At 46.1% G+C, this 22,811-nt stretch overlaps 1 protein-coding gene across 2 annotated transcripts in view; it reads right to left on the bottom strand.

Moving 5' to 3' along the window:
- CALCOCO1 (calcium binding and coiled-coil domain 1) overlaps positions 1-22,811 on the bottom strand; it is a 417,334-nt gene that overhangs the window by 286,050 nt on the left and 108,473 nt on the right. For both annotated transcript variants that reach the window (XM_069653276.1, XM_069653277.1), the window contains exons 5-8: positions 14,257-14,447; positions 5,089-5,247; positions 3,811-3,959; positions 115-205 (exon numbers count right to left, since the gene is read on the bottom strand). In XM_069653276.1, the coding sequence (XP_069509377.1) occupies positions 115-205; positions 3,811-3,959; positions 5,089-5,247; positions 14,257-14,447 (590 nt within the window). The remainder of the gene's footprint in view (positions 1-114; positions 206-3,810; positions 3,960-5,088; positions 5,248-14,256; positions 14,448-22,811) is intronic.

The raw sequence follows: 22,811 nt of genomic DNA, 5'->3' as shown, positions 1-22,811 counted from the left end.
GGCATTAAATGATCCCTCAAATGCATTGTCCACTAAAAGTAACTCAGAATTGCAATACCGCTCTAGAGAATACACACAGATTTAGAGCATAGCAATAGCCAGTTTTTGTCTCACCCGATAGTGTTCCTTCTCACCGACCTCCTCCTGCAGTCGTTTGTTGAGCTTTTCCTTTTCAGTTTGCATTGATTTTACGTGTACCCTCATCCTAGAAAAACACACAGAATTGAAAAGTGCCATCTTCGGATTACCTGCTGGTCTTTGATTGACAAGCCACAAAATGCACCATATGATAGACATTTTTGGGGGGGGGTCATAAAGAATCCTATGTGATTTTATAAAGACCCTGGACTTTGTTATTTCCTTCGTAATTTCAGTTGAGGTAGAGCCAGGGTTTAGGTTAAGTCCACTATCTGACATCATATATGATATATTACATGTGAGGGTGAAATGCTAATCAATCCTGGCGCCCCTACTGAAAGTCGTCCAAATATAAAACATGGCGGCACACATAAGAACGGCAAGCATTTTTCAATACATAACTTTACAGTTGTTGTCCAGCTGTAATGGCGATTCTGTGTGTTTCTTCCCCTACACATTGGATGAGTGGGTGCCTAGGAGGAAGAGGTGACGTGGCTGAGCCTCCAGCTGTGTGTGGGTAGAGTGCGAGGAGCTGCGGATGAGGTATGTGTGTGGGGGTTTGGGCATGGACATATGTCTGTGAAACCTAGGTTTCTCCCCCCACCGGACAGACCAACAGTTACCCTGTTATCATTTAGACAGAGGAATTTACTTTTTAGATACATCAAAACACCTAATGCACATCCCTTCACAGTGTTTTTATTAGATGATGACATGAATGTTTTATATAGTTATCCAGATAGTGTACACCTAATGCACATCCCTTCACAGTGTTTTTATTAGATGATGACATGAATGTTTTATATAGTTATCCAGATAGTGTACACCTAATGCACATCCCTTCACAGTGTTTTTATTAGATGATGACATGAATGTTTTATATAGTTATCCAGATAGTGTACACCTAATGCACATCCCTTCACAGTGTTTTTATTAGATGATGACATGAATGTTTTATATAGTTATCCAGATAGTGTACACCTAATGCACATCCCTTCACAGTGTTTTTATTAGATGATGACATGAATGTTTTATATAGTTATCCAGATAGTGTACACCTAATGCACATCCCTTCACAGTGTTTTTATTAGATGATGACATGAATGTTTTATATAGTTATCCAGATAGTGTACACCTAATGCACATCCCTTCACAGTGTTTTTATTAGATGATGACATGAATGTTTTATATAGTTATCCAGATAGTGTACACCTAATGCACATCCCTTCACAGTGTTTTTATTAGATGATGACATGAATGTTTTATATAGTTATCCAGATAGTGTACACCTAATGCACATCCCTTCACAGTGTTTTTATTAGATGATGACATGAATGTTTTATATAGTTATCCAGATAGTGTACACCTAATGCACATCCCTTCACAGTGTTTTTATTAGATGATGACATGAATGTTTTATATAGTTATCCAGATAGTGTACACCTAATGCACATCCCTTCACAGTGTTTTTATTAGATGATGACATGAATGTTTTATATAGTTATCCAGATAGTGTACACCTAATGCACATCCCTTCACAGTGTTTTTTATTAGATGATGACATGAATGTTTTATATAGTTATCCAGATAGTGTGCACCTAATGCACATCCCTTCACAGTGTTTTTATTAGATGATGACATGAATGTTTTATATAGTTATCCAGATAGTGTGCACCTAATGCACATCCCTTCACAGTGTTTTTATTAGATGATGACATGAATGTTTTATATAGTTATCCAGATAGTGTATGCTTGCACTGCCTGATATGTTGCTGTTCTATGCAAAGATTTTTTTTTATAAGTAATAACATATTTTGTGCAAAGAAGATGGATTATAGCGTGTCACAGCAATTTACATCAATTGCGGTCAAAAGGATTGAAGCAGATTGCATGGATGAAGTGGCAACACATTCACCTACCTTCTCATGTTTGATAATGTCCCACGCTTTGCATCTCATTACCTTTGCCTCAAACGTGTGGTTGGTGGTGGACAACCAGCCCTAGTTTGTTGCTACCAGTCATGCCAATTGGTCAAAGAGATAAAAGCTGACCAGAATTTTTGGGTGATGCTGCTATTATTTTCCCTGCATAATTATGGCACAAATGAGCACGGTCCAGTGTCCCACACCACATGTGTCCTCAATGGGTAAAAACTACTACGGTCCTATTGGTGCAGTTGCATGAATATGAATAAGATTGTGTCAGGCATAGACTTCTAGCAGCCAGAGCTGCCGTGCCGCCCTGCGCAGGAGAGCTCAGGAGTCAGCACTTCAGCACCGCATGGAGTGCACTCGTTACATATCCAACCTCTTTCTGCTACAAGATACACTATGATTCAGCGAATTGAGGGAGTGCCAGGCAGTACCCAGCTCTCCCTCTCTCCAGTGGCTCTTTCGTCTCCAGGTTTTGCACTGTGGGTGGAAAGAAGCTCACACGCAGACTGTTACCCTGGGATCTCTATTTCTACCTCTCTCAACAGAGGTCGTCCAGGAGGATAGCTCAGGGGCAACAGGACACCATAGGGCAGCAAGCTTCGAATCCTGATCCTGTGCTTAGAGTATGATCTCTGGTATTAAGTATGTTATAAAAGATTAATTCATGTAAACCCTCCGTTACTGTCCTTATATAACTCTATCTCATAATCTGGTCCTAAATTCTCTTATTGAGAACTCCTGGCTTCTAACGCACTGTCAGGCCCAGTTCTTCTCACTGTTACCCAATGATTACTAACCACAACCTGCCATGTTGTATTCCTAGAAGATTCAGTTTGCAATGTCCACATAACAAGTAGCTCACTTAGCACAGCCAATACCTACCTGTCGAAAACAGCCTGACGTACTGTAATTTTTATGGTGGACATGGTGCTGGAGTAGAGCTGCCAAAATCCACAGTGGCTCCCCAAAGTGGCCAGTCCCATAACGCAAATAGATGCAGTTTCCCAGAGGAATCTAGTCCATATGTACAAGAACTGGTATAGATGCATACAAATAATGTAGACGTTGGGAATAAAGGTGAGATATCCCTTAACCTCTCGCTTCAGACTTTGCCTGACAGATGGCTGCTCAAAGGAGCTGCCCGTGCACCTCTTCTTGCAAGCCACATAGGACCCACAGCAATTGCTAAGATATGAAACTTAAATAGCGGGTGGTCTCAAGAGGCTAGCGGGGACATCCGGCATTAAGAGAACTGCCCATGTACTGAATTTGGTATAAAGGTGTCCTGCTGTAAGTACCCAGCTACTGAAATACCTATAACTTGGCGGCTGGAAAAAAAAGACCTAAAAGGACTTCAAGAACCGACTACACAACTATCTCTCCCACTCACCCACTTATTGAAAAGTCATGCACACCTGCAAACCCAAATAGGACAACAACCACATTTGTGGCGCATACAAGGACTACTGTGTCAGATGAAAAAGATGGGGATTTAGGAGACAAAAACAAAGGACCTTTTACTGGTCCAGTCAATTAAAAGGCAACCTAATAACATAGGCATAGCCAGAAACAAAGTACAAAGGACAATGTCATGGCTGCGGGCCTCATGTACTGGAAGCCTAGTTGAGATACACCCAGGAAAAAACAGGCCCAAATATAGTGCAACAAAGTCTTGCCCAACTTCCTTGGTAAGCAATGCCTCTTAACTCACTGCTTTCCCGATTCTTGGCATAGTTACCTGTCCAGCTCCTCTTCTTTCCCCAACACCTTTTCAGTAACAAGTTGAATTCCCTCTTCCAACTCCAGGATCCTTGCCGCCTGGTCACCCTGCTGTAGGGATAGAGCATCCCTCTCCTCAGTCATTGCAGCCGCGCAAGCCGATAAGTCCTTGAACACAAGTGAGCATTTTACGGGTAGGTATAGGTAAGTTACGTTTTAATTAGTATAGGAAAGTTTGAAAACATTTCCTTCGGTAACATTTCACATCTTACATTTAAGGAAACCAAATTTGGCAAGAAATAGGTTTGGCCACATTCAACCACAAATGCCGATGTGGTGAAATGTTATGGCCGTTGTGTTATCAACAATAAGGTGGGTTTCTACAAACTTCCAAAAATTAGCTTTCCGGGATGAATATTTCAAAATTGTCCCCTTCGATTTTCAGTGTGCATCTATTTCCTCTCGAGAACAAGTGCACACAAAACAAATCAAGAAAGTCGGCTCAGCCAATTCATAGATAATCCATTTTGAAACATTAGAAAATGCATTCATAATTCGATCAGGCACCCCAGAAATTGTTCCTTTGTCATAGTGGAAAAACGAATAACGGTTTTGTTTTCATTTTTTTTTATGTGGCAAGAAAAGCAAGTCATGCCATCGTTCCCACAATATGTAAAATAATTAACAAAAATGTGCAAACAAGGACATCGAAAACAATGCAGAGACACTGCCTTAAACCAGTGTTACCACAAGGACAAAATCACATTCGGGCATGTGCAGAAGTGGTGTGAAACAGGTAACACATATGAATACGAAGTACAGAAACTGACCTCATAGGTGGCAAACGTATACACTATGACCACACAAAATAATCTGGACTTGTGTAAAGAACCTCGGTCATTCATATGGAAAATCACATTTTACACCCTATGCAGAAAATACATAATGTGACTACACGAAAAAAATACCACAGACATTTCAAAGTAGCAAACAAAATTAAAATAGAGCTTTAGTTACAGAAAAAGAACACTATTTACCAGGGAGTTGCGACAACTACCTATAAAAAAATGGAGTCTATAAATGTTAACTATTAGGCAGCTTACTTCAGCATTATAATTAAAGTGGGTGTTGTGATGCAGTGGCGGGAAGTGAATTTGTTCATAAGTATTTAATGCGAACTGTTTCTCACTCTCTTCTCACACCAGAGATTACGGTTCACATTGTCAAGAAGTACTCTGCCATTCTTGTTTCCTAGCAATACTGCACTTCCATGTCCTCGAGCTGCTGGACTGCTCACCTCATATTTCTTTGTCAGTGTCGCATGCTCCTCCCTCGAGATCCCGAGCTCCTCCTCCAGCTGCTCCACTTTGGCCTGCAAGTTGCTCACCTCCTCCTCCAGCTGCAACTTCCCCCTCATGAGGGTATTCCTCTCCTCTTGACTCTGCTCCAGTTGGTGCTGTTAGGGACGGGTGGGTGGAAGATCAGTTAGTCTGAAAATGCCGGAGACTCGGGGCATGGCAAGAACATATTGCATCATAGCACTGGGGATCACAATGAGGATCAGGGATGGGCTCAAAAGCAACATTGTTCAACTATTTGCAAACCATCAACAATATTTTCAAGGTACTAATACCACAGCTGAGATAATATGCACTTTGGAAGGAGAGGTCCTGTTAAATCCATCTTGGACAAACACTAAGAATGGCGACAGTTGTGGGCATCTACTTCTAATGGAAGTGTCCTCTCATAAGAGATTTGCTTTTTATCTTTGACAAGCCCAGCTGCATGATTGGATACTTCAGTGGCAGTTTAGGTTCAATGTAACCATCTTCATATGAATAATCCCAAGGAGCAGCACTGGGTGGCATGGTATATTATTGTTTATTTGTAATGCGCCTACACACAAAGCAAATGTTTCAAAGTGCTCAAGTAGTGATGGAAAAAGGGGGAAAAAACAGTCATTCAGAGCCCTTGAATTTCTGAACGATACAAGTCTGCACGGGCAGAGTGGGTGCATGGACCAAGTGCATATAATACAATTAATGGTGTAGATAACAGCAAATAGGTCGAACGACGATTTTGCAGTTCTCCCAAGAGCATTGAGGTGCCACCATGCAAGGAGAGGAGACAAGAGAAAAACCAATAGACGATCTTCAAGGCATGGTGCATTCAGATTGTGCAAGTGCGCAGACAGGTGCAGGAGAGGGGAGGGGGGACAGGTGCAGCGGTTGGGGGCAGTGGAAGGGACCAAGTGCTCCCAGTCAGTCAGAAGCTGGGGTAAGTGCGGAGAGATGCCACTCTCATGGGTCATTGACCAAGTGTAGTACGATGAGGCAAGTGCAAAGCCCGGAGGAAAGTGCGAGAGGACTGGCAAGGGTGCCAGACTCTGAGATACACCAGGCAGCCGGTCAGCAGGCTGCGCGGGATAGAGGATAGAGCAGAGAGAAAGGTGGGCAGGGTAGAGGGAGAGCGAAGAAATAGCAGAAGAGGAATATCTTAAGGAGTTTCTGGAACTTAAGCAGATCAGGCTCAAGATGGAGTGCGGCAGGGCGCTATTCCAGAGGGAGGCAACCGCAGAGGATAAAGATCTCCCTCCGAATCTCTGCTTGGAGGACCGGCTCATTCGTAGAAGGTTGGAGGTAGATGAGCAGAGGGCTCGGGAAGGACAGTATTTAGGCAGCCAAGGTTGCAAATAGGTAGGTCCCAGACCCCAGAAAGCCTTGCAGACAATGCAGAGGGTCTTGAACTTGATCCTTGCAGCCACAGGGAGCCAGTGAAGGGATTTCAGTACCTGAGAGATGCAGTCCCTGGGCTTGAGGCCAAGGTTAAGTCTTGTGGTTCTGTTCTGGATGAGTTGCAGAGGGTGCAGAGCAGAGGCAGGGAGGTTGTCCAGCAGTTGCAGTAGCCCAGCCTTGAGAGAACCAGGGCTCTGGAGACAGTGAGCCGCTGGGGGAAGGTAAGAAAAGGAAGAGTACCTCTGAGAAGGTGTAGCTGGTAGTTGGACTTTTTAGAGATGTCCGAAATATGAGTGGAGAAGGAGAGAGTGGAGTTGAAGTTGACCCCGCGTTTTTTTGCCTCACAGGTGGGTGCAGGCGCAGGGCTTAGGGAGGCCGGTCAAAGTGAGATTGGGATAGCGGGAGCAGGAGTCCCAATGCAAACAATCTCAGTCTTACTGGCCTTGATGCAGAGGTCGTTTGCAGCACACCATGGCTGAGAACAATGAGATATGAGCGAGGTAGAGGAGATTCCTGAGGGTAGCCTGAGGGAGAGTTGCGTGTCATCCGCATAACACTGGACGTCAGAGATGAAAGTGGCAATCACACGTGCAAGGGCAGCCATGTAGACATTGAAGAACCAGGGCAATAGGTTAGAACCCTGGGGAACGCCACAGGTTGAAAGAGTGATTGTAGAGACAAAGGACCCAAGTTCCTCCTGGGATGGGCGGTCGGAAAGGAAGGAGATTAATCTGACCTGTGATTCCCAGAGTGTCATGCAGACGTGCAATCAGGATGTTGTGATTTAAAGTGTCAAAAACAGAGGAGAGGTCAAGAATAATGAGGACAGAGGGAGTGTTAGTGTCAAGATTTGAGACCAGGTCTTCACAGGTGTTGAGAAGAGCAGTTTCCGTGCCTGTGGATGCTCTAAAGCCAGACTGATGGTCATGGAAACAACCAGCAGTTTCAGTGTGGAGAGTGAGCTGAGAGATAGCCAGCTTCTCCAGGAGTTTGCCCAGGGAAGGGGTGATAGAGATAGGGCGGTAGTTTGCCGGAATGGAGGGGTCGGCAGAGGGTTTCTTAAATAGAGGGTGACAAAGGGAGTCTTTAAGAGAAGTTGGGAAAACTCCAGTGGCAAACGAGAGATTGCAGAGATCAGTCAAGGCTTGAGCGAGAGAGCCAATCTTGTCCTTAATGATTTTGGAGGGGCAGGGGTTCATCTGTGTGGATGAAGCCTTCATAAACCGGACTTGTTTGGCGACCTCATCAGGTGTGACGGGAGTGAGAGAAGAGAGGAGAAGTGGTGGAGAAGCCAAGGAAGGCTCCAGAGGTGTTGGTGAATGAGGTGGTGTGGAGGAGAGAGATCGGAAAAGATGTCTTGGGTTTTTGCGGTGAAGTGTGCAGCCAGGGCCGAGAAAAGGTCCTGAGTGGGTGTGTCAGAAGAGGAGGCTGCTGCAGGATTGGCCAGTTCCTTACAGGCTTTGAAAAGTTTGTCCGTGTTGTTTGACACCGCAGAGATGCAGGCTTGAATAAAGACTCTTTTCTTGGTGCGGATGCAGAGTCGATATTGCCTTTGAAGGAGCTGGCAGGCCAGTTTGTCAGAGGGTCGCCCCACGAATTCCATTTCCGCTCAGCTGCCCTACACTTACGTTTAAGGGCAGCCAGATCAGAGTCGTACCAAAAGTTGCACTTTTTGGAAGTCTTTAGGCGGATCCTCATGACAGGGGCAAGAGTATCAAGGGTGTTAGAGATAGAGAGATTGAAGTTAGCGAGGGCTGTGCCAGGGTATGGTTCAGCGGCGAGTAGGTGGAGGCAAAGGCAACCGCAGTCACCCTTTTCATGGGTTTGGTGACTTTGAGACTGAGTGGCCGCACCGGGTGTGCCAATGCAAGAGGAGGGGCGAGCTTCAAATGTTATGAGAGAAGAGAGTGGTCCGTCCGAGAGAGATAGTGAGAGGGATGTCAGAGAGATGAAAGCATTGAGCCAGCATTGGCGTTGAGCCAGAGGGTACGATAGAGAGCGAGAGAGAATCGCATAGGTTGCAGAAGGGTCCTGAGGAGTCAGAGAGTCCAGATGGATAGACCTAGCAGGAGGAATTGAGAGAAAGAGGAAAGTAGAGAGGAGGCGAGGTCAGCCCATTCCAATAGGAAGAGAGTGGACTGTCCTGGCGGCCTGCAGACTAGGCACTCAAAGGAGGAATTGGCCTGAGTAGGGATGATGGACGCAGGTATCCATTCTGGGAAGATCAGGGCCACTCAGCCTCCTGTCCCATTGGGCCTGGGCACAGAGAGGATCTTGTATCCTTCAGGGAGGAGTGTGTCAAAGCTTGTCACAGAGCTGCCCTTGAACCATGTCTCTGTGATGGCGAGCACATCAAGATCCATGAGTTCAAGGAGGTTGCAGATGTCAGAGAAGTGTTTGACAGCAGAGCGAGAGTTAAGCGTGGCAATATGGAGCAGCTTGCCATCTTTTAAGGTCTTCTGCGGGGCGGGGCGCAGGGGACGGTGGTCCCCCCGAGGGTGGCAGAAGAGCCAGAGGGATAGTGGAGGGTGGCACAGGAGCCAAGGCCGACAAGGGTGTCGGGACAGTGATGAAAGGAGAGGGAGCCTGCGCAGAGGAGGAGGGCACACTAGGCAAGGGAGCCTGTGCAGAGGAGGAAGAGGGCACAGCAGGCAATGGAGCCTGTGGAGAGGAGGAGGAAGGTACAGTAGGCAAGGGAGCCTGCCCAGGGGGAGAGGTAAGGTTTGAGAGGCGAGGTAGGAGCCTGTCAAAGAGGAGAAGGTTGGGTTGAGGACACTGAACCATGATGGTTCCATTCCGATAGACATTAATGATGACCCTGGAAATGGCGAAGAGGTCAAGGAGGACCTCCCATCGGGTGCCACCGTTAATGGGAGAAGAGGCGATAGGAGAGAGAAAGGCAACAATGAGGAGAGTCCACAAATTGGGTGAGGAAACAACAAAGAGGATGTCTGTGAGAGTCTCTCTGGCGGAAGCCGTGACACAGGTGTCTGCAATAGGAAGGCCTGGGTTGGAGACCAGTATGTCCTTTTTAAGTTTCTTCCGGACAGATTTAGTGATAGGAGAGGGATAGAAAATAGAGAACCAGTTAGAGAAGATAGGAGAGATAGATGGCGACATAGCTACAGTGGTGAGGAGACACTTACCAGGCTGATGTACTGAGGCATAAGGGGGGGCATATGGGCTGGGGGACAGTGGATAGGGGGAGGCACAGAGGACAAGGTAGGACATGAATGCAGTAGGTACTCACAGAAAACACTATTTTGAAAGGTAGTAAAGTAACAGTTGTGCACCCAGTAAAAATGTAATTATTATTTTTTAAATGGTAACAGCAAGTGCACAGCCGTGTTTGATTTGAGCTAAAGCACAATGAAATACAATGTAGCATGTGCACACAGTCAAGTTCGATATCAGGCACAGCAGAATGAAATACAGTGCAGCATGATGCAAGGTAAACAGAAGCACCCAAATTCGAATTAAGCAACACACCCCAAAAACGTTTTGAAGTGCAGCAACACTGAATGCAGATGCAAGGTGATGTGTGATGTGTTAAGGATCAGCAAACCTGAGAGCGATCTTGAGACTATTATATAACAGTGGTGGTCAACCTGCAGCCCTCCAGATGTTTTGTCCTATGATTCCGATCAGCCCTAGCCAGTATAGTCAAATGGTGAGGGATCATGGGGATCCTAGGCTAAAACAATGGAGGGGTGCAAGTTTCCCACCACTGTTATATAACGTGATCTCTAGGTGGTTTAATAATGCGGCATGGCCATGTGGAGTGTAAGATAATTACTAAAATACACATCACTGTGTAGGCCTCCTCTGGAAAAAGTGTGTGCAGCTCTGGAGGCCAGCTTTCCAAAAGGATAAAGGCATATTGTAGACAGTCCAGAAACAGGTGACCAAAATGGAGAATCATTGAGACCTCAACTCCCAGACAGCTCTTAGACTTAGAGGTCATGATGGCAAAAAGGGAGACAGGGTCTCAAGAATAAAGGACTATATACTGGTTTCAGGTACAAGAATAAGTATTGTTAATGTTTGCAATCACATGCATCAGCACTTAAGGACTTTGAGTGCTTTTCTTTCTGAGGGTGCTTACAGTACATACCACAGTGACTCACTGTACATAACAAGGATTTTCTAGGATTGCATGCACTTGGGTTGATTAGTTTACTTCACAAAATACTGCTTCTTCTGCGCGTCTCCTTAGTCTTTTTGCTTTACTGCTCATTGAATGCTTGACCCTCTTCTTGGGTGTGCATAACATTTAACACTATGGGGTAATATGAGACTTTTATTTCCCTCTGGTGAAGTGTCAGTATCAATTCAGTTTCCCTTTGAGATCTTGGGCAGGTACCTGACACAAATGCACAGGAACCACGTAGCTCTACTAATTTGGCACCAAAACTTCACTCTTCACATTCAAGAACGACATCATAGGACACTCATCCAACCACTGTCCTGTCAAGATCATCCTCCTAGAAATGACAGCCATTTATGATCTGGTCACCCACTACCTTGTTTGGAGTTTTCGGCAACCTTCCCACCAGACCACTCGTTCCCATTTGCTTTTAAACTAAGCATGAGCCTACTCAGTCAACCATGCCCTTCCATGCCTATGCTGACCGTATGCAGATCTACATACAGGTCGGGAGGGTTTAATTGTAATTGCAAGCATAGCAAGCGGTGCATTCAATGAAAAGTAAACGCTACATGTGTAATCCACCTTTTGTCCTGCACGTTTGCACCCTGCCGTGCAAATGACGAAAATGTGGCAGCGAGGAGCCGTTTCCTTTACAGCGCAAACATAACAGCTCCTTGCTGCCAAATTAGACTTTCAAGGAACATGAGTTACACTATGTCCTGCCTAACTAAGGACATGCATAGTCACCACTTCTATGGCTTCACACGTCCTACCCTTCTAAAGGTTATCACCTCATGCTCTTCAATGGCTTATGACATTTTGCACTTCAAAAGCCCACTGTAAGGGTAGGACCTGGTTGTTAGGGAGAGTTATCAGTGTTATGCATAGTCACCTCTCCTAGTGAGACCCCCAGCACTTTTTGCTAGTTTTCTGGACTTGTTCTTGTTCTGCTGAATGAGGGGAGCCTTTCCCCTTCATTTATTTTTTTCTGGCTCTGATCATGGGACCCTGTTCTGTATCTTTACCTTTATATTAGTGAGTCCTGCTTTCCTCCTTACCTTTTTAAAAAGGCATCTGTGTTTCACTTTTGCAGCACACAGCAACATATGTGCAGTGTTGCTGGGAGCCCTTTGGTCTCTCCTTTTTATATTCTTTTACATTTCTTGAGAACTGCTGTTCTCAAGATTAGAGGGAGACTTGTCATCCTTCTTAGCCGTTTCCTTATGAGAGATCAGCACATACCACCCTACGGGGAGTGCTGAGGGGTTACCCAGTATCCCCTCTCTCTCAGCTCCTTTAACAATTCTGTTACAGAGACAAGCTTACAGATATGGCTGGTGGCAGTGGACGGGTTCTACCGACTTTTGTGCTATTCTCCACTGCAGGCTGTCTTCACAGCTGTGGCTATGCAGAGGAGGGTCACCTTTGTTCCAACGTGGTGGCTCCTTTCTTTTTTTGCCATTTCTTGTGTGGTTGTCCTTTCTTGGCCCTTCTTCCACCATCCGGGGAGGGGGAGGTCCTGATTTAAATTTTGTCTTTGGCTGGAATACTTTGTGTAGCCTACCAAGGCTCCAGTGTGTCTGCAAGGACAGGAAGCCTGGGAGGACCCCAACACTCTGGTATGCTTTGTCTTCTGGTGTGCCTGAAAGGAACCAGTACCCACTGGGGGGCTAGCTATCCTAATTGGACCGCCAGTCACCCCTTTCTGTAAATTGCAGGGACAGTTTGCAAAGGCTGTGTGTGAAATCCTAATCAAAGGTGAGGTTTCTGAGGCAGAAGGCAAGTTGACCGCTGGAAATGAAGATCGGTAGAAGATGACCAGAGACCCATGCAGATCCTTCCGGTAACCACGAAGAGACCACTGATGTCCTGACCCATTTTTGAATCGATAGTGGAGCTCCAAAGAGGACTACTCCTTCCATTTGGCTGGTGGGACCAACTAGCTATAAGACAACCTGCAGAATGAGACATCCCCCGACATGCTGTGACCTTCCTGGGCTGCAAACCGCCAATAAAGGGGACCTCTGACCCAACTGCAGTGCATTGTCTTCCCGTGAACAAATCCTCCCAGAACTTTGGGGAGCTCCAATTGGACATTCACAGACATAATTCCCCTCCTCAAAATACCCTCATCAGAGTGCAGGACCGAAGAATTGAGGCGGATTGGCCGGGCAGCAAACATTCACTCTTGGAGCCTGTGAAAAGGTGCCAAAACTGCAGACCAATATGGGAGTACGAAGAATTCCTTCCTGAGAGTCCTTTCTCTCGACTGCTGCTGCATCATCCCTTCTAGAGTCCTTACTTTCGTCAAGAATCCATCTGCATCTTCCTCATCACTCCTCAGGTACTGTAGGGTAGCACTTACCTCAAGCCATTTTGTCGCTCTTGTGTTACTGGAGTGATGATTCTGGTGTTTGGGTATTTACTGATACCGTTCGCCCAGGCCATATGCTTGTGCGCATGTAGGGAGACGTTCCCAAGGTCCCTGATAACTTTTTGAGCAACAAAAGCATTCTACTTGCTTATAAACAAAGTATCCTCTGGAACTTTACATTGTCTGCTGCTGTGCCTTACCTGTATTCCCTCCAAACGGACTCACAACTAGTTAGGGATGGACTGCTAAAGCCCTGTGGCCATTGAAAAGTATTATACGTCTATACAAGTGTTGAACTGGTATTGCTGGTGCTGAATACCCTTTTTTATTCCTACAAAAGAAAATTTTCCGAGTGACTATAATAAGTGATTTTACTTAACAAAGAAATGTAGATTCCATTACTATTGGTTTACTCACCTGAAGTATTGCTGATGTTTTCTATTGTGTTGAGTAGTTTACATAGTACTTACTTACCGGAATATAACTTGTGTATATAAAATAAATGTCTATTTTACTATAACTACAAGTGTGTGTGAGTTTCTTTGGGCCTATGTATTTACTGAGTTCATTGTACTTACCTACAGCTCACATACTCCTCCTAAAATAAGCCTGGCTGCACTTCCGTTCTACCAAACTTTTGGGTAGTACAAACTTATACTAAGAGTTGGGGCCTGCATACCAAGGGATAGTTTTATAGAGTCTCACGTGCTGGTAGACTTTAGGGAAATTCCCCTAACACTGGTGAGCTCTCCTAAGGCTCACCGGGTCCTACCCTTCTATGGACAGATATTCCCAGTACTACCAATTAGCTATGCATGTCCTCGAAACATATGTTTTGCGCCCTGCCCTCAAACCCTGAAGTAAGCGTGTCCTCCTCAAAGGCTTAACCTCCTTGTAGTGGCAGAAACCATACAAATGAACAGCACAGTAACTAAATTAACAGGAACAGAGGCACGTATAGGTTAAGTATGTTGTGTACACACACATTGGTTTTCTGTTTCAGACCTGGTACTAAAACCATTAGATTTTAGGCTTCCAGATTGCTACAAGATTCAACTCTTTGCACCTTAGGTCACAGAGGAGACTGATAATGGTGAAATAATGACACTATTAAAAAGATTTAATTAGTAAAATGTCTATCATTCAATCTCACCACTTTTGGTGTCATTGGACGTCTACTGCGTCCCATGTGCAGATGAGCCTCACCTGCAGGATTGTTGCTTTTGGCACCACCAGCAGCATATCTGTGTTGGCCTCGTCGTCCTCCAGTGTCACCAGCTCATCCATGGGCCGCGGATCACCAAAGGTGAAAGGTGCACTCTGACTGCAGACTGCCCCATGACAGTCCACATAGCGAAAGTGGTACTGCTGCACACCGGGTTTCGGTAAGTAGTAGGCTGGAAAGGAAGGCAACTTGTCACTTGCCTGCTTTAGACAGGAATCCTCAGTAAAACAGCAGATTACATGTTAGTACACAAAGTTTCTGCTCAACACTGCTTATTTGGTTCAAAAACAGTTCAAAACTTTACACATGTCCGAGCTTTAAAGAGGATTGTAGCAGCAAAAGCTAAGGACAATAACCCAGCCATCAATGTTAAAGATCTTCAATCAAACAAGAGGGCATGCACAACAAGAACAATTAACTTACCCATGGTAACGTTCTTTCGATTGGATGTTCCTCCCACGTATTCCTCACCTTTGACACTTGTCGTCATAGCTTCAGCTGCTTCGGAATTATTTTTTGGCAGAGGGCGCTGTGTGTCGAGCCGATGTCATTTGAAGGCCCCCGTTCAGGGAGATGTCATCGAAGTGCATATATAGCATGCACCACGCCTGTTGGCCTCAGTTCTGTTTTTCCCTCCTCTTGCAGCAGATATACCAGTTAAAAACGGGAGTGGCCGTACTCAGCGTTGATGGAACGGAAGCTGTAATAGCACGGGCTATTCTACTGCGGGGTAGGATGGGAGGGTGATGAGGAATACGTGGGAGGAACATCCAATCGAAAGAACGTTACCAGGGTAAGTTCTTCAAATGGATTGTGTCGTCCCAAGTATTCCTCCTCTTTGACAGACTCCCAAAGCAGTGGTATGTTTTGGGGGAGGGAGTAAAATTGTAATTTATACATTTTCATGAATAGAATGAAGGACTGATTTGTCAAAATAACCATCCTGGCCAAGGGAGTAATCCAGGGAATAATGTTTAGTAAATGTGCGTATGGAAGACCACGTTGCCTCTTCACAAATTGATTTTATAGGTACTCCCCCTCTGAAGGGCCATAGATGTAGCCGTGCCCCTGGTGGAATGAGCCCTTAAACCTTCCGGAGTGTCTTTACCTGCAAGCTTCTAATATTCTGTTATAGTGAGAATTATCCACATAGACAAGGTCTGTTTGGAAACAGCCTGAGCTTGTGTCCTGTATATCCAGTAAAAAGTTGGTCGTCAACTCTCAGCTTAGACATTCTGCAGATGTAAAAGCTTAATGCTCTCCAAGGGTCCAACCGATGGAGTCTTTCCTCTTCCTTACCAGGATGAGGAGGGGGATAGAACGAAGGCAGAACAATTTTCACACTCAAATGAAAGTCTGAAATTATATTGGCCAAAAAGGAGGGTTTGACCCCTGACACAACCCTGTCCTTGTGGAAGATGGTAAAGAGTGGCTTGGATGAAAGTGCCTGCAACTCGCTCACTCTACGGGCTGATGTCAGAGCTACCAATAGGATTGTTTTAAAGGTTAATAACCTTAACAGACATGAGTGCATAGGTTCAAATGGAGCACACATGAGGAATTCTAAAACCAGATTAAGGTCCCAAACCGGCACCTGGAAAGGAGATGGAGGGAACACATTAGTGAGCCCCTTTAGGAATTGAGGCACCAGTGGTATTTTAAAGTAGGAGTATTCCTCTGACGAACGCTTAAAGATGGATAGCGCTGCTAAGTAGCCTTTAGTGGTACCAATCTGAAGGACCAAAATTAGCTAAGGATAGAAGAAAGGATAAAAAATCCAGAGTCTTACATAGAAAAGGATCAACATTCTTTTCCCTGCACCAGTTGCAAAACTTATTCCAACAGCAACGGTACAAAAGACTTTGTTGCTGGTCTCCTGGCCGAAAGCAACACCTCCATTACGTCATCCGGGAAGTCCCAATCCTTTTATCTCAGCCTTTCAGAAACCAAGCGTGAAGGTTGAGAGTCTTGACCTCTGGATGGAGAACCCAACTCTCCTCTCGCGAGATAAGGCCCATCTTTGTGGAAGACGCATCAGAGGACAGATGGACATATCCAGAAGGTCCGGCTACCACGTCCTCCTGGCCCAATCCGGGGCAATTAGGATCATGTGTTTCCCAAACCTTCTCAACCGCCTGATCACGTGAAGAATGACAGGGACTGGAGGAAGAGCATACAGGAGTAGAAACTCCCAGTCCACTAGGAACGCGTCTCCTAGAGATCCTCTCGGGGGAAATTCCCTGGAGCAATATCTTCTGCATTTCTGGTTGACCCCGGTCACAAACAGATCTACCTGGGGGATTCCCCAAAAGGTGAAGATCTCTTGAAGGACTTCCTGAGCTAGTTCTCACTTGTGGGAGACTTTGCACTGCCTGCTCAGAGCGTCTGCCGCCGTGTTCTCCTCTCTGGCTAGGTGAACTGCCGATAGGGAGATTCCTTCTTGAATTACCCAGTACCAGAGCTGGAGTGTCTCTATGCACAGTGGTAGTGACCCTACATTTCCTCTTTTGTTGAGGTAATGCATGGCCACTGTGTTGTCCGTCATTAGCAGGACATTCTTTCCCCGTACAGAGGGCAGAAAAGCCTTCAGCAAAGTCTGATTGCTCTCAGCTCCAAAATATTGATGTGTAGTTTGGACTCCGATGTAGACCAACGACCGCTGATTGTCAGATCGTTGGCATGGGCTCCCCACCCCGTGAATGAGGCGTCCGTCACTACTGTAATCTCTGGCCATTGTTGCCAAAAAGGTTCTCCCTTCAGAATATTTTGCGTGCGAGCCCACCTCGAAGATCCTGTGAGACTCTGGTTGGAATCTGAAGTCGGTCCGAGATATTTGCTGAAAACTGGGACCATTGTGTTCTTAGAGCCTATTGGAGGGATCTCATTTTCAGGCGAGCCTCTGGCACTGCCATGAAGCTGAGCAACCTCAAAAAATCAAAGGCTGGAAGATTCTGGGCACTCTGAAATTTGGTAACCTCGAAGAATGTCTTGAGCCCTCACCTCGGGTGGCGAGCTCTCTCCCAAGGATGTATTTAGCACAGCTCTGATGTACCGAAGCCTTTGGGAAGGTGTCATATGGGACTTCTTGTAATTGAGGGAGAAGCCCAGTCTGTGAAGAGAGTGGCAGGTGACTTTGAGATGATCTAGAGCTTGTTCGGAGGAAGGCGCTCTGATCAGCCAATCATCCAGGTAGCGGTAGACATGAATCCCCCCTATCCTGAGATTTTCTGCCACTACCGCTATCAGCTTGGTGAAACCCTTGTGCGAAGGTCAGCCCGAATAGCAGAACTCAAAATTTATAATGAGAACCGCCAACTGCAAACCTCAGGTATTTTCTGTGCTTGAGATGGATTGCCACATGATTGCCACATGAAAATAAGCATCCTGAAGGTCCAATGACACCAACCAATACTGGAGCTGGGGGGCTTGACGGATCTGAGAAAGTGTGACCATCTTGAACTTGTCCTTCCTGAGGAAATTGTTCAAGTATCTCAAGTCCAAGATGGGTCTCAGTCCTCCATCCTTTTTGGGGATTACAAAATATGGGGAGTACCATCCCTTGTTCCTCTCCGCTACAGGTACTTGTTCTATAGCACCTTTCTCTAGCAGGGTTAAAATCTACTGCACAAGGAGTGGATCCGGAATCCTCAAAGAGTGGTTCCACGGCAGATTGTTTTGAGGTCTTCTTATAAAAGGAAGGCAGTAACCGTGGGCTACAGTTTCCAAAGCCCAGGCATCCGAAGTAATGTCTCACCATTCTTGCAGATGCTGAGACAGTCTGCCCCCGCTAGTGAACTGTGGCTCAAGACCTGTGGTTTTTTGGCGGCAGCTGCAGAGGCCGATGGTAAGGAGGCTGCTGCTTGAGCCTGATTTGCACCTCTACCTTGTCCACAACGAGGAAATCTTCTCTGGCCTCTTTGACTGGCCATTCCACTCGCCCTTCTAACTGAGGAGTAGTAGCGAAAAGATATGATGAGATTTGGCATTTATAACACGCCTATACTCAAGTGTTTCAAGGCGCGACGAGGCAAGGGGGAAACAAAGGGAGGACAGACAACAATCCTACTAGGCCAGGTGTCATTCAGAGTGCGCAAGTGCATGCAAACGGGGGAAAAGGAAAGGTGCGCGGGGGAAGGGAGAGGGAAGTAAATGCAGTACATGGAAAAGTGGAATAAATAAGATAAATAAAATGGCCAGCTGGTGGCAAGTGCAAGGAAGTGCAGACATAAGTGCTGGTAGGGGGACTGTAGGGATACAGAAAAACGGTCCCCAGATGCAGGGGTTGCCAGGGGGGCAGTGCAGGTGGGCAATTTATGGGGCCTGGGCCAGGGATCAGAAAGGGTGACCAGGTAACCAGTGCAGTTTCAGTCAGGAATTCAACAGGGGAGACAGGGAGAGAAAGCAGAAGCAAAGAGGAAGGTTTTGAGGTGCTTCCGGAACCGGAGATGGTTCTCCTTGTGTACCCCTCCAAGGTTGTGCACTAGAACGAAAAGGCTGAGGTTGCCTAATACCGGTGCCTAAAGACTTGGCTGCCGCCTTTGCAACTTCTTAAGGCTCTCATCAGCCTTGTTGCCAAAAAGATGAGACCCGTTAAAAGGCATGTTGAGAAGTCTAGACTGCACATCAGGTGTAAAACTCGACTTCCTCAACATCGCAAATCTGTGCATAACGGTGCTGGTAGCCATGGATCTGCTGATGCTATACAGAGAATCCAATCCTGATTGAAGGGACTCGCACATGGCTTCTTTGCCGTCCTTAACAATATCTAAGAAGCTGTCCCTTTCATCCCCTTTGGAAATGTGCTCTGCCGCCATGGAGATACAGTCCCATAGAGTATACAAAAACTTTGCGAGGGCACATGTAGAGTTGGCAGACTTTAGTGCCATGCTCCCTGCAGAAAATACCTTCCTCACCCATCCATCTACGCGCTTGTCGTCCCTATCAGGAGGGATGGTAGGGTACGCTGTCTGTTTAGAAGTAGCCGTAGCTGCCTGCACCACCAGACTCTCCAGAGTGGGGTGTTTCGAAAGGTAGTCAGGGTTGTTACTGGAGGGGCGTTTTTTTTTGTCAAGTTCTTGTTGACTGACGGATTAGATTCCGGAGTCTCCCAATTCCTAGTCACCTTTTTTTGCAGTCCCACATGAAAAGGAAAAATGGGATCAGTTTGTAGACCCTTGTCCAGAATATATGTGAGGTCGTCTTGGTCAAAGGGCAAAGGGGGCCTGCTCCAACCCAAATATTCAACCACTTTTTAGATGAGCTGTCTATAAGAAGAGTCTGCAGGTTCCCCCGGTTCTGGCTTTCTGAACTCAAGTTCTGGGGAAGTATCAACCCCACTTGCTGTTTGCAAGTTCTCATATACTTCTTGCATTCTATTTTCCTCAGACATAAAACTCTCTGGTACATTGGGTGTACCATACTGCAAGTCAAATGGGGCTTCATCATTGTCAGAATGATCTTCCTCTTCAAAAATAGAAGTAAGAGACTTAAAGAACTCTTTCTTCAGAAGTGGCGCATATATCAACTCAGGTTTTGCACCAATAGACTTCGACGTTGTCGAAGTCGCCGATGTTTTCTTTATCAGTGCTGATTTTGGAGGGGCGCTTGGCACTGAAGGCGTAGCTGGCAAGTGAGCTGATAATCTTTAGTAAGTTGCCAGGGCATCAAGGGGGCTTTGAGAAGCTTTAGAGAGCCTGAGAAAGCTGCTAAGAAGCATCAACATTTCTAAGAGCCTGATAGGGGCATTGAGATGTTTTAGAAAGTTCTAAAGCTTTAGGCGGGGTGCTGTGAAGTTTCAAAGCCGCTTAGCGTCTGAGAGGGGCACACAGAAGCCTGAAATATGACTAGAGGCTGAGAGTGGTGTTGGGACATTTTAAGAAGTGGCCAGAGAGTGGCACTGAAAGTCTGAAAGATGCCTAGAGCCACAGAGTGAGAAGGTTTCAAGGGTACCTAGAGCAGGAGGGTAGTTTTGAGAAGCTCTAGAAAGCACATACAACCTGAAAGGGCTATAGAGAACCCAAACAGAGTGCCTAGAACCGGAAATGTTTGCTCAGCACTCTGAAAGCAGCATAGAAACAGAGACAAATCTTGAGAAATTTTAGAAAGCACTTTCAGCCTGAACGAGGTGCTTTGAAACCTGAACATAGATGAAACTAAAACGGGCTGAACGTCAATCATAGTGACTATGAACCCAATAGAAAAGAAGGCAACCTAGAAAAGAAATGAAACATCATCTCCTCAGTGACGACTAAGCAATCCTAACAGAGTGTGGAGAAACCTAACTATATGCTAGAAATGTTGTCTATAAACTAATAACAAATGATACTTTGACCAAAGACTGAACTTTGTCTTTGTGTTATTAATAACACTCTGCCCCATGTTTCTCAGAAGGCAGATCCAGGGCTCTCTTTTTCCTCACAATGTGTTTCCTCTGTACCCTTTTGGACTTTCACTTTGGCAGAATGCAGCATCAGGGCTCTCTTTCTCTCGCAATGTCTCTGACCCGCTTTGGCAATTTCACTATACTTCCCAGAAAGGAGCAGCAGCACCAAATCGTGTAGGCTTACCTCCTGCATCTCTCTTCCACTTGACTGTGCCGCAGTACTGGTTGTCTCATTCAGCCCTCGCATTGCTCATGGCACCAAAGCATCTACTACCCTGCCTACCCCTTGCAGAGCCCAGTCTCCTACTCCAGAGGCCAGCCATGTCTCCCCTAGTCCCACAGAACATCTTATAGGCTTACTGGCAGCCTCTCAAGCATCCCTTTCTCATCAGTTAATTTGATCTCCTATTCTACATGTAGTTCTCTAGCCAGCGGTTTGCGGCCCCTCCCCGCAAGCTCTATGCTGCCTACGACCGCTGCCACCAAGATTCAGATCCTCTTGAAAAAACACGGTTCTGGGTTCAACACAATCAAGGTCATTGCATTCCTACTCAGAGCACTCTCTGAGCCTTTGCTCCTCAAGTCATCTAAACGTACTGCCTCTATGTCACCTCTTCCAAGTCATCACAGCTTCTTACTCTCTGATGTGTCACTTCCCCTTCTCATACTTCTCAGGCATTTGCCCGATTGGTGGGAACCCTTTGACCTGCTCTCACTGATCCCATTGGGCTACTGGTGTTTAGCTCCTCCATCTCATTTCCAAGCATTCTCTGTTTCTGATCTATAGTCACATGGTCTAGAGAAACCGGTAATAAAACTGAAGCACACACCTGGGATCACATTGTTATTTCTCTCTGGAGGTGCCAGGTCAGAGGTCAGTGTAATCTGTTCTCCGGATTTGCAAACAGTGATGGCTCTATTTTTGCTTTGATCAGGGCTTGCATGTAATATATGGAATAAGTTACTTACATGTAACTATTGTTCCAGCATGGGTCTGGCATGGATTCACATGCTCATGAATATTCCCAGTCGTGAGGCCGGGAATCCTTGGTAAAAGAAAAAACTGTTTCACTTTCACTTACAAACTGTATTTCTCCTCTACACCAATCACTGTACTCTGGGTCATACTACCCCAGTCAATGACTGCCCTCTCCTTAAGCCCCTCCTCTGCCAGCCATCTTCAGATTTGGTACCATGTACAGTGGCAGTATGACCAAGAAGAGCCTCAGAGGGGTACGGAGGGAGGGTTTGCATGTGAATCCATGCCAGACCCATGCTGGAGAACAATAGCTACAGCAAAGTAACTTGTTCCTTCTCCAGCATGGGGTCTGGCATGGATTCACATGCTCATGAATAAAGAATACATAGCAGTACAACATTACAAAACCACGGTAGGTGGCAAGGTGCAACAGGAGCAATTACTCTTACCTCTGGAACAGGCTCACCTTCAAGCAAACAGGTTGCGTAGCACTGCTTGGCCGACCCTGGACTCCTCTCTGGAATACCTGTTGATGCAGTAGAATCTTGTGAAGGTGTGCATAGACCTCCACGTAGCCGCCCTGCAGATGTCCAGCAGGGGCACACCAGACAGGAACGCCGTTGTCGAAGCGATCGCTCTGGGGGAATGGGCTCTCAGACGGCCGGGCAGCGGTCGGTTTTCCAACCGGTGACAGTGCGTGATGCAGCCACAGAGCCACCTTGAGATGGAAGCCTTGGACAAGGCCTTCCCATGGTATACAGGACCAAAGTTCACAAACAGCGGAGACGTCTTATGAAAACTCTTCGTGCATGCCACGTAGAACTTCAGAGCGCGAGCAACGTCCAGCGAGTGCAAAGTCCTTTCAGCCAGCGACAAAGGTTTTGGAAAGAACACAAGCAACACCAAAGGCTCGTTGAGGTGGAATTCCGATAGAACCTTCGGCAAGAAGGAGGGGTGCGCCCGCAGCACCACCCTTGATTCGTGAAAAGTCAGATTGAACATTTTTGGGAAATGGGCTTCAAAGTTTCCAGAGGCATCCATTTTGTACATTGCAGCCTCCTGATTTTCTCTAAACTTTGCTCTTGCGGCACTAATAAACCTAATCAAGCAAAAACTCTCTTCTGGGAGCTTTTGCTTATTGCTGCCACAGAACAGAGAATACTGTCAGGCTGCCT

The sequence above is a fragment of the Ambystoma mexicanum genome, chromosome 3q, assembly GCF_040938575.1.
Source record: "Ambystoma mexicanum isolate Mex_15411 chromosome 3q, UKY_AmexF1_1, whole genome shotgun sequence".
In the NCBI taxonomy this organism is placed as follows: Eukaryota; Metazoa; Chordata; class Amphibia; order Caudata; family Ambystomatidae; genus Ambystoma; species Ambystoma mexicanum.
This window is presented reverse-complemented; position numbering and strand designations above follow the sequence as displayed.